The sequence below is a fragment of the Eulemur rufifrons genome, chromosome 8, assembly GCF_041146395.1.
Source record: "Eulemur rufifrons isolate Redbay chromosome 8, OSU_ERuf_1, whole genome shotgun sequence".
Lineage (NCBI taxonomy): Eukaryota > Metazoa > Chordata > Mammalia > Primates > Lemuridae > Eulemur > Eulemur rufifrons.
In genome coordinates this window covers 49,886,971-49,899,797 of record NC_090990.1, presented here as the reverse complement: position 1 = coordinate 49,899,797, position 12,827 = coordinate 49,886,971, and the positions used below count along the sequence as shown (strand labels likewise).

The 12,827-nt window shown below is 35.5% G+C and overlaps 1 protein-coding gene across 2 annotated transcripts in view; it reads right to left on the bottom strand.

Annotated features, from left to right (window-relative positions):
* The window catches only part of LEPR (leptin receptor), a 105,870-nt gene that overhangs the window by 74,583 nt on the left and 18,460 nt on the right, over positions 1-12,827 (bottom strand). For both annotated transcript variants that reach the window (XM_069478041.1, XM_069478042.1), the window contains exon 2: positions 8,202-8,261. In XM_069478041.1, the coding sequence (XP_069334142.1) occupies positions 8,202-8,241 (40 nt within the window). In that variant the 5' untranslated portion in view covers positions 8,242-8,261. The remainder of the gene's footprint in view (positions 1-8,201; positions 8,262-12,827) is intronic.

Here is a 12,827-nt window from a genome sequence, read left to right as displayed (position 1 = left end):
ATTTTTAGAAACACATAGTCTTCCCAGGCTCAACCAGGAAGAAATAGAGTACCTGAACAGACCAATATCAAGAACTGAAATCGAAACAGCAATAAAAAACCTTCCCAAAAAGAAAAGTCCTGGTCCAGATGGGTTCACACCCGAATTTTACCATACATACAAAGAAGAACTGGTGCCCATCCTACATAAACTATTCTCCAATATTGAGAAGGATGGAATTCTCCCCAACACATTCTACCAAGCCAACATAACATTGATACCAAAACCAGGAAAGGATGCAACAAAAAAAGAGAACTACAGACCAATTTCTCTCATGAATATAGATGCAAAAATTCTCAATAAAATCCTAGCAAATCGAATCCAAGTGCTTATCAAAAAAATAATCCATCACAACCAAGTGGGCTTCATCCCAGAGATGCAGGGGTGGTTCAACATACGTAAATCTATAAATGTAATTCACCGCATAAATAGAAGCAAAAATAAAAACCATATGATCCTCTCAATAGATGCAGAAAAAGCATTTGACAAAATTCAACACCCTTTTATGATAAGAACGCTTAACAAAATAGGCATAGATGGAACCTACCTAAAAATGATACAAGCCATATATGACAAACCCACAGCCAACATCATACTGAATGGGGAAAAATTGAAAGCATTCCCACTTAGAACTGGAACCAGACAAGGCTACCCACTGTCCCCATTACTTTTCAACATAGTATTGGAAGTCCTTGCGAGAGCTATCAGGCAAGAGACCAGAATCAAGGGAGTCCAAATAGGGAAAGAAGAGATCAAACTCTCACTCTTTGCTGATGATATGATGTTATATCTGGAAAACCCCAAGAATTCAACCAAGAGACTCCTGGAATTGATTAACGAATATAGCAAAGTCTCAGGTTACAAAATCAATACACACAAATCAGAGGCATTCATATATGCCAATAACAGTCAATCGGAGAACCAAATTAAAGACTGAATACCCTTCAAAATAGCAACAAAGAAAATAAAATATCTAGGAATATATTTAACTAAAGAGGTAAAGGACCTCTATAGGGAAAACTATGAAACACTGAGGAAGGAAATAGCAGAACTTGTAAATAGGTGGAAAACAATACCATGCTCGTGGATCAAAAGAATCAACATTGTTAAAATGTCTATACTACCCAGAGTGATCTACAGATTCAATGCAATCACTATTAAATTACCAACATCATTTTTCACAGATATAGAAAAAATAATTATACACTTTGTATGGAATCAGAGAAGACCCCATATAGCAAAAGCAATTTTAAGCAATAAAAACAAAATGGGAGGTATTAATTTGCCAGACTTCAAACTATACTACAAGGCTGTGGTTCTTAAAACTGCCTGGTATTGGCACAAGTGCAGGGACACAGACCAGTGGAACAGAACAGAAAATCCAAACATAAAACCATCCTTATATAGACATCTAATCTTTGACAAAGCAGACAAAAACATACTCTGGGGACAAGAATCCCTATTCAATAAATGGTGCTGGGAGAATTGGTTAGCCACTTGTGGAAGACTGAAACAGGACACACAGCTTTCACCTCTCACAAAAATCAAATCACGGTGGATAACAGACTTAAACCTTAGGTGTGAAACGATCAGAATTCTAGAAGAAAATGTAGGAAAGACTCTTACAGACAATGGCCTAGGCAAAGAATTTATGAAGAAGACCCCCAAGGCAATCACAGCAACAACAAAAATTAATGAATGGGACATGATTAAATTAAAAAGCTTCTGCACAGCCAAAGAAACAGTCACGAGAATAAACAGACCACCTACAGAATGGGAAAAAATTTTCGCATACTACACATCAGATAAAGGACTGATAACAAGAATCTATTTAGAACTCAGGAAAATCAGCAAGAAAAAAATCAAGCAACCCTATCAAGAAGTGGGCAAATGACATGAATAGAAATTTTTCAAAAGAAGATATAAGAATGGCTAACAAACATATGAAAAAATGCTCAACATCCCTAATCATCAGAGAAATGCAAATCAAAACCACAATGAGATATCACTTAACCCCAGTGAGAATGGCCTTTATCAAAAAGTCCCAAAACAACACATGTTGGCGTGGATGCAGAGAGACAGGAACACTCATACACTGCTGGTGGGACTGCAAACTAGTGCAACCCCTGTGGAAATCATTATGGAGATACCTTAAACAGATTCAAATAGACCTACCATTCAATCCAGCAATCCCATTATTGGGCATATACCCAAAGGAACATAAGTCATTCTATGACAAAGACACATGTACCCGAATGTTTATAGCAGCACAATTCACAATCGCAAAGATGTGGAAACAACCCAAATGCCCATCAATTCATGATTGGATTGGTAAAGTATGATATATGTATACCATGGAGTATTACTCAGCTATAAGAAATAACAGTGATACGACATCTCTTTGGTTCTCCTGGAGAGAGTTGGAACCCATTATATTAAGTGAAGTATCCCAAGAATGGAAAAACAAGCATCACATGTACTCACCAGAAAATTGGTTTCCCTGATCATCACTTAAATTCACATCTGGGAATGATACCAATAGGATATCAGACTGAGGTGGGGGGTGGGGGGTGGGGGGAGGGGATGAGTGTATGCCTACATGATGAGTGCGTTGAGCACCATCTGGGGAATGGTCACGCTTGAAGGTGCTGACTCAGGGAGCGGGGGGTGCGAGGAGGGGATGGGTGTATACCTACATGATGAGTGCAATGTGCACTGTCTGGGGAATGGACACGCCTGGAGCTCTGACTTGGGGGGATAGGCGGTACATGGGCAATGTATGTAACCTGAACTTTTGTACCCCCCATAATAAGCTGAAATAAAAAAGAAAATGCTAGTAAATGAAAAACAAACAAACAAACAAAATACCAATGACATTCCTCACAGAAACAGAAAAAATAATCCTAAAATTTATATGGAACCACAAAAGACCCAGAAGAGTTAAAGCCATCTGAGCAAAAAGAACAAAACTAGAGGACTCAAATTCTACTCTCTGTCTCCATGTGATTTTAAAAGCTTGTGCACAGCAAAGAAAACAATTAACAAAGTGAAGAGACAAACCACAGAATGGGAGAAAAATATTCGCAAGCTACCCATCTGACATGAGATTAATAACTAGAATATATAAGGAGATCTAACAACTCAATAGGAAAAAATCAAATAATCTGATTTAAAAAATGGGCAAAGGATCTGAATAGACATTTCTTACAAGAAGACATACAAATGACAAACGGGAATATGAAAAATGCTCAGCATCATTAGTCATCAGAGAAATGCAAGTCAAAACTACAATGAGATATCATCTTACCCCAGTTAAAAAGGCTTTTATCAAAAAACAGGAAATAACAAATGCCGGCAAGGATGTAGACAAAGGGGAACCCTCATATACTGTTGGTGGGAATGTAAATTAGTACAACCTCTATGGAGAACAGTATGGAGATTCCTCAAAAAACTAAAAATAGAACTACCATATGACCCAGAAATCCTACTGCTAGGTATATATACAAAAGAAAGGAAATCAGTATAGTGAAAAGATATCTGCACTCCCATGCTTATTGCAGCACTATTCACAATAGCCAAAATTTGGAATCAACCTAAGTGTCCATCAGTAGATGAACGGATAAAGTAATTGTGGTACATATACACAATGGGCTATTATAAAGCTATAAAATACAGTGAAATCTTGCCATTTGTAACAAAATGGATAGACCTCGAGAAGATTATGTTAAGTGAAATAAGCCAAGCACAGAAAGATAAATTTTACATGTTTTCACTCATATGTGGGAGCTAAATATTAAAACAATTGATCACATCAGACAGAGACTAGACTTATGGTTACTAGAGGCTAGGAAGGGTAGTGGGGACAGGGAGATAAGGTGGGGATGGTTAATGGGTATAAAAGTATAGTTAGATAGTTAGATAGAATGAACAATATTTGATAGCACAACAGAATGACTATCGTCAATAATAAGTTATGGTATACTTTAAAATAACTAAAAGAGTAGAATTGTAATGTTCCTAACACAAAGAAATGGTAAATGTTTGAGGTGATGGATACCCCAATTACCCTGATTTGAGTAATACACATTGTATGCCTGTATCAAACCATCACATGTACCCTATAAATATATACAACTATTGGGTACCCATAATAGTTAAAAATAAATTAAAAATATGTATATATAAAAATAAAGGAAAACTAAAATAAAAGAGAATTGAAATTTTTTAAAAAAATAGTAATTGTAAATAAAATAATAATTTCCAAAACTTTTCTACAAGTTACCCAAATAACCCAACAATTTTGTTGGCTCACATACACACTAATGCAGAATGAGAATTTTGTATGAATTTGTATGGAATAAGAATTTTGAAGAATTATGAAAAATGTAAGAAAATAGAAGCAACCAAGGTGTTCTTTAGTAGGCGAATGAATAAATAAATTATGGTACTCCAGACAATAGAATATTATCCAGTGTTTAAAGGAAATGAGACATCAAGTCATGAAAACACATGGAGGAAACTTAAATGCATATTACCAAGTGAAAGAAGCCAATCTGAAAAAGCTACATACTATATAATACCAACTATGTGACATTCTGTAAAAGGCAAAACTGTGAAAGCAATGAAAAGATCAATGGTTGCCAGGAGCCAGGAGAGAGAGAGGGATGACTCGGTGGCCCATAAAGGATCAACAGGGCAGTGAGACTATTCTGTATGGTTCTATAATGGTGGATAAAGGTCATTATACAGTTGCCAAAACTCATAGAATATTCAACACCAAGAGTGAACCCTCATGTAAACTATGGGCTTTGGGTGATAATGATATGTCAATGCAGGTTCATCAGTTGTAACAAATATACCACTCCAGAGAGGGATGTTGGGAATACAAGGGCTATGCATGTTTGGGGGCAGGAAGTATAGGAAAAATCTCTATACCTTCCTCTCAATTTTGCTGCAAACCTGAAACTGCTGTAAAAAATAAAGCCTATTTAAAAATGTAAGAAAATAGAAATTTTTAAAAATCAATTCACAGATATATTTTTTAATTACAAAAGCAATACATGTAAAAATATTCAAATAATACATAGGTTAATAGTTTGTTTAGTAGTATGTTAATAGTTTGGCTCCTAAACATTTCTATAAATATAAATTAATGCAAATGTACAGATGCAAAAGTTAAGGACAAAATTATTAATGTGACTAACATTATTGTGTCCACACTGATGACAGTTAGGTATCATAACATCATCAAAAGTAAATCCTCATTGCCACTGGGTTCCTTTTGACTTCACTTCTTTTGATATATGTTTCTAAAATCAGAGCATCTTATGAAAACAGCTATGGTTTTCTTTTGGGTTTTACAAAACCATGAATATGCAATATTACTAATTAAAAGGATTATAATAATATGTTTAGCTGCACATTGAGACTTCAATTGCCTGAACTGAAATTAGCCTAAAATCCTCAAAGATGGGTTCAAATTTAAAATGCAGTAATGAACTTCATAGACATAGCAACTATTGAATAAGTTTAATTTAAATGATGAGTCTATTTTGTTTACATGCTTCCTTTGCAAATGATATTTCTTTCCCTCCAAATGAATCTTAAACAGCAAGATGTTCATAATATTGTATCTGAAGACTTATGTTATCAGGTAAAAATATCCCAGGATCTCTTCTGATTCAGAAAACTTTATCAATTCACAAACCTTTCAGAAAGCCAATGTGAAACATTAGAGTCTAATAAAAATTAGAGAATATGGAAGAGAATGAGTTATTCCTCTTTTATAGTCCCTTGTGGCATGCTTTTTGGAAATCTGTAACAGTGGATCTATCCTGGGTATTTTCTGTGTGTATACAGATGACTGCAAAGTACGTAAACAAGAAAGACTTGTAGGGAAGCTTATAAGAAGAGCACCTTGGGATTGGAGTTGCCAAGGGGATGTTCAGAACTAATTGACACACAGGTAACAGGTGCCGGATAACATAAATTTTGTTCAAGGTAATCTAAATTTAATTTCAAAACTTGGAACACAACCTAAATTAGATGACTTGGGATTAAGAAAATCAGAATATCACCAGAATGTGGTCAGAAAAAAAGTGAGAACAGTATACCCAAGAGTTATTGGCAATGTGTACCTAATTTCAAACAGATACTTCTATGGTTCACAGTAGTTAAAAAAAAAAAACACAAGGCATCTAAAGAACATCTCAAGTTTTCCCTTAAGGATATTCTTGAAAGAAATAAGAAGAAGGACTATTACACATTTAGTTTCTGAAAGCATTCTTTTGTTGGTATTCAAGGTGGCAATTTCCAACATATACATCATCCCTTGATAATATTCCCTTATAACATCATATTGATCATCGCTTGCCAGAGTTACAGTATAATAGTGAATAGCATTTAAGATGGCATCTCCCTTCCATTTGAGAATAAAACCATCATTTTGTGTCACAGTAATTTATTTTAAATATTATCACCAAGTAAACTGCTCCTTGATTAGAGAATTAAAGTTTTGGCTATCATTGATATATATTTGTAACTTAATGTTACATTTGCTAAATAAAATTAACATATTTAAATGTCATTACATCTTGTTTCTAAATGTATATACTGGAATTGGTGTGCATAGATAAATTTTCTATACCATAAAAGAAATCAAAATTAAAAAGCGAATAATGGGCAGTGAGAAAATATTTGCAAAAATAATAAACTGTTAAGGCTTCCAGTGATTCATTTTATGTATCAATTTGACTAGGCCCATGGAGTGTCCAGACATTTGACCAAACATTATTCTGGGTGTGTCTGCAAGGATGTTTCTGGATGAGATGAACATTTAAATTGGTAGACTGAGTAAAGCAGATTGCCCTCCCTAATTTGGGTGGGCCTCTTCCAATCAGTTGAAGACCCAAGTAGAACAAAAAGGCTGAGTAAGAAGGAACTCCTACTGTCTGACCTCCTTCAGCTGGGAAATGGTCTTTTCCTGCCTTGGGATTGGAACTGAAATGGTAGCTCTTCTTGGATATCGAGCCTGCAAACATTCAGACTGGAATTTACACCATCATCCCTCCTTGTTTTCAGGTCATTAGGCCTGGACTGGAACTACATCATCAGCTATCCTGGGTGTCCAGCTAGCCAACTGCAGATCTTGGGACTTTTCAGCCTTCATAATTATATGAGCCAATTCCTTATAATAAATCTCTTTATACACACACACACACACACACACACACACACACCTTACTGGTTCTGTTTCTCTGGAAAGCCCTACTATGGTGCTTGATATCTTTTACAATTTAGAAATTTCTGAAATTCAATTAAGACTAATAAAACCCAACAACAAAACGGTCAAAGTGTAAGAACTAGAAAATTACATCAGATATATAAATGTCAGTCAATAGTGCTCAACCTCACAAATGATCAAATAAATAAAACTGAAATAAGATGCCATATTTTGCTTATCAACAGGGCAAAAGGTCAAGAGAATGATAATATGTATCTTTGGCAGAAAAGCACTGGAACAACTTTCATATACTGACATTGAGACAGCAAAAGCTTTGTAGAGGAGATTTCAGAATATCAAATTTTAAAATGTGCATACTAGTCAACATAGAAATTCTTGCATTAATATACAGAAATATTCTTCCAAATATACAAAGACCTATGTATATGGATTTTCAGTGCAGCATTATTTGTTACATAAAAAGAAATGTCTATCAACCAGGAATTGGTCAAATAAATAATTTAAGATACATTCGCACAGTGCATTGTCATGCAACCATTAAACCAGTAACTACATCAATAAATACTGGTAAAAAAGCTATCATGATAAACTGAAAACCTATTAAATGGAAAAAGAAACGTGGTATAAACCAATTCTATTTTTACAACTACAGATAGGAGTATATGTGTGTGTATGGGTATGTACATGCATGTATATGTGTGCTATAATTCTGGAAGGATACACCATCAGGTTGTTTCAGGAGGTTGGAAAGAGTTTTCATTTTCACACAAACTTTTGTTTGATTTGCAATTTTAACCATGAGCATGTTTGAGAATTCCTAACTAGAAAAAGGACATTCCATTAGTCAATAAGTGAAATAGTATCTCTACAGGCAAAATCTCTGCCTTATATAAGGTCATTAAAACATCAAATAACTTACCCCAATGTAATAAAACCACACAGAATTTTTGACAAACCATCTTACTTCAGAGAAGGACACCTGAAAAACAGTAAATCTAAAGTTAGAACACACACACACACACAAAAACACATATATACAAGCTGTCTGCGGAAAACATAAGAGGAAAAGGATTATAAATAAGTCTTTAAATTTTAATCTTCTGTAATATTCTGGGTCAATATCAGAGAAGCACCCCACATTAAATAATAAGTCATTGATTTATTATTGTATATATCCTATCTTACATGTTTAAAATACAAGCCAAAAAAAACCAGTGTTCCTTTATGCCATAAAAAACTAGCACAGGTGTCACAGGATAAGAATGAAATTTTAACTAAAGTGTTCACAATGTTCACTAAATACATAACAGCTAATCTAACATCAATATTACCATCTTCATTTTTTTTCATGCTCAGTTCTTAAATTTCCCTTATTTGCTAATGCCTTTATCTTTACTATGAAACTTCAAAGTCAAATGGTTATTGCAGCAGTAACGACTGCATATTTATTTCCAATAAAGAGGAGAAATTTTTCCAGTATGCTTTTGGAAATCTATTTTTCATCTGTAGATGAGGTAATAGCCACATTGGAGGGTTATCAGAGTAATTCAAGGAAGGTCTGATGGCTTAATGTATCCAAATGAAGGGATGAATTCAGATACAAGCTTTTCCATGAGTTCTACCCAATTTGAAATACACCACGAATAACGTTATTTGTAGTATTATGCCATCAGTTGCAATGGTAGTATAATTTTAATACATTGGGCTTGGACTTGTGATGAAACCCTACATAATTTTGATGTTTCAGTCTTTTGTATGATCTCAAAGTGGGGATTCAGTTTAACATATGGAAGTAATCTGGCATAAAAAGCCCTGAATTAGGTGTCAAGAGTGTTGGGTGCCAGGTCTAGGCTCTTCTGCTAATCAACCATGGCACTTGGGATTTCAACACGTTAGACCTCAGGCTCCTCATCTATCAATCAGACTGTTGGATGATCTCTAAAATCCCTTTCAGAGCTGCCTATCATTCTGAGAGATTTATTTTAAATTATAAATCACAGCTTTACTGTAAAGAATATTATAAAATACTAAGTGAGAAACATGTCTCATCACTCATATCTGAGAATTGGCACCATCTGATAAGTTAATGGAAAAACATGTTTAGTTTTTATAACTTACATATTTTTAGGACGAAAACAGATGAGTATAAACAAGTCGCCAAATTTGTTTTTCAGACTATCAGTTTTTCACCAGAATTTTGGTTCTTTATATACTAATAGTACAACGTTTCTCTAGGATTTCTAGAAATTGGTTCATTGTTTGGAATCCTCATGATCTAATTATATTAAATGTGTGCAAATTCCTCCCTGTTTTAGATGCTACCTGTTTCTGATATAAGATGTTCTCATAAAATAAACGCAAGGGCAAGTTTCATAATTAAGATATGTCATAGATACCACATATCACTGGACTAAGTGTTTTACTTGAACTCACTAGTAACTAGCAATTCAGTTCAACAATTGATGTGACTCACTTTTAACTCACTGATTAAATCAGTGAGTTAAGTGATCAAATCTGCTTTCCTTACATACGGCAACCATTTCTTTAATGTTCCATGAAAAACAAACTATTCTGATGGTTTGGATTCTTGCAGTCAGGTTTCATTCTTAAATAACAGAAACAAGCACAAGTGTAAAAAGGACATAGATGCAACCTTGAAGAGACTGTGAAAGGTGGTATCTCACACAGATTCAGTGGGAGAAATATTTATGGGCATCCTGACTTATATCAAAAGGAATATAAGGTTTACAAAAACAGAAACAATACAGAAAAACAATGACAGAAATTTTAAAGCTATGAGGAAAAAAATCAAGCAAAAGGAAAATTAATAGTAGGATGACCAAAATAAGTCTAATACACCAAACACCATTAATTTGAATACACTTCCTGAGGATGAGCCATTAATTTGTTCTAAGCTTCTTTTTTTTTCTTTTCTTTTTTTCTTTTCTTTTTTTCTTTCCTTTTTTTTTCTTTTCTTTTTGTTTTTTCTTTTCTTTTCTTTTTTTTTTTTTTTTTGTGACAGTCTCTCTCCGTTGCTTGGGCTAGAGTGCCTCGGCATTAGCCTAGCTCACAGACAGCAACCTCAAACTCCTGGGCTCAAGTGATCCTCCCACCTCAGCCTCCGGAGTAGCTGAGACTACAGGTAGGCATCACCACACCTGGATAATTTTCACTATTTTTAGTAGAGACAGAGTCTCGCTCTTGCTCAGGCTGGTCTCGAACTCTTGACCTCGAGAGATCCTCCTTCCTCGGCCTCCCAGAGTGCTAGGATTATAGGCGTGAGCCACTGTGCCCAGCCCTGTTCTAAGCTTTCTTATTTTCAAAATGTTCAATTATGAATTTGCGAAGTACTTAAGATGAAACTAACAGCTTAGGGGAAAAGTACGAATAACGCTAACACTAAGAACAGTAAGAAATTTTTCCTGATTAACTTCATAAAGGGTAACATCCTCATAAATGTCCTAGTAGTACCAGAGTTTCACAGGAATTTCAAAATTCAATAATTTGTCACCCCCTCCTCTGCCAATACACTATTCTAAGCCACCATTATCTCTTCCCTGGACTATCAGAAGAACCTCCTAACTGGTCTCCCTGCTTCTACCCTTGCTCCCCAGTGCAGTCTATTCTCAACACAGCAGTCAAAGTGATCCTGTTAACCTAGAGATCATACCATGCCTCTCTTTCTCAAATTACTACAGCTGTCCCCGGTCACTCAGAGTAAATGTCCAAGTCTAAGCAAGACTACAAGGTCCTGGATCCCAGTCACCTCTCTGATCTCATCAGCCACTGCTCTCCCCTTTGCTCCAGTCACCTTTTCAGAGAAGCCTTCCCTGGCCATCCCATCTAAAATTCCAACACCTTCCCCACCCCAACATGTCATATCTGCTGTTCTGCTTAATTTTTTCTCTTATCACATAACACTAATGTGAATATGATTTGTCATTTTTCTTCTTTATTGTCCCTCTCCCCCCACTACAATTTAAATTCCACTAGAGCAAAGGATTTTTTGACTGTTATATCCTTCACACATGTTAGCCTGTCTCTCACATAGTAGGTGCCCCATAAATATTAGCTGAATGAATGAATGAATGGCAAATATGCCTATTTCTTAAAATATCTTCCAATATAGAATGGTGGCATGACACCAAGACAAAATTGAATAAAAGCAATCTTTAAAAGAGGCATTCTAATATCATCCAGATACAGCTCTTTGAGAATATGGCTTAATACCAGGGATTTCGGAATAGTGATTTTTAACCATTTTTGGAACATGGACCTCATTGAGAATTTGGTGAGAGGAAATGTTCCAACTTCCAGGAGAAGGCACACACACTCAAAAAATTATAGGGCTATAATTGCAAGGGGTTAAGGATCCCTTGAAATTTATCTAATACTTCCAGATTAAGAATCCCTGACACAGACCAATAAATGGAGTGCACATTCCTCAGGCAATCTTCCATAAGTATAGCTCCATGAATTCATCCATTAATAGACATCAAGCTATAAGGAGTTGAGATAATACTGCTTAACATTCCCCTGGAATATAGTTGTCATAGTTCATTCAGGCTGCTATAACAAAATACCATAAACTGAGAGGCTTTTAAAAAGCAGGGATTTATTGCTCACAGTTCTGGAGACTGGGAAATCCAAGGCACCAGCAGATTAGGTGTCTGGTGAGGGCCTATTTTCCATAGATGGTGTCTTCTAGCTGTGTCCTCACAAGGCAGAAGGGGCAAACAAGCTCTCTAGGGCCTCTTTTATAATAGCACTAATCCGATTTAATGGGGGCTCCACTCTCATGACCTAATCACCTCCTAAATGCCCCACCTCTTAATACCATTGCATGGATGATTAAGCTTCAACATAATGAATCCTGTGGTGATACAAATATTCAGACCATAGCAGTAGTCATTTTATGTTGACAGTTAAAAGGAACAATATGTTTTAACAGTCATTCAAATGGAAGGTAAGGTTGACATACCCATGTGAAAACAGAGATATCGAACATGAAAACATGCCAAAGGGAGTACTCCCTACCCCAATCACCATCACCAATACTTAGAGCTGAGCTAGGGTAAGGGAAGGGCTCAATTCTCATTAGAAAATAATAGTGGCTCTGCCCTCACAAAAAAAAAAAAATCAAAGTTCCAAAAGTTCTCCATCTATCACGGCAGAAACAAGAATAGCCTGGAGACATTTTCAGAGAAAAATAAGCAAATGCCCATCATTGCCATAATAAATTATCATAAGGTAACAATGATTGTAGATTTGAGCAGTGCAGGTCCATGTGTTCACTTCCACAGTAAACTAATTGAAAAATGTACATTAAGGTGACCGATACCCTACATAAAGGTGGGGAATGTTTATTAAAAATAACAACTTAATAATATTAGATCTATAACCCCACTTTTCAGAAATATTAACAAGGCAGTCTATTGTGGCCATTCCTAGATTTTAATTATTTATAAAATTATAGCTCTTTCAAGGCACCTCATGCCCTGAACCTTTCCCCTGGATCAGATTCTGCAGGAGGACCATTCATCCA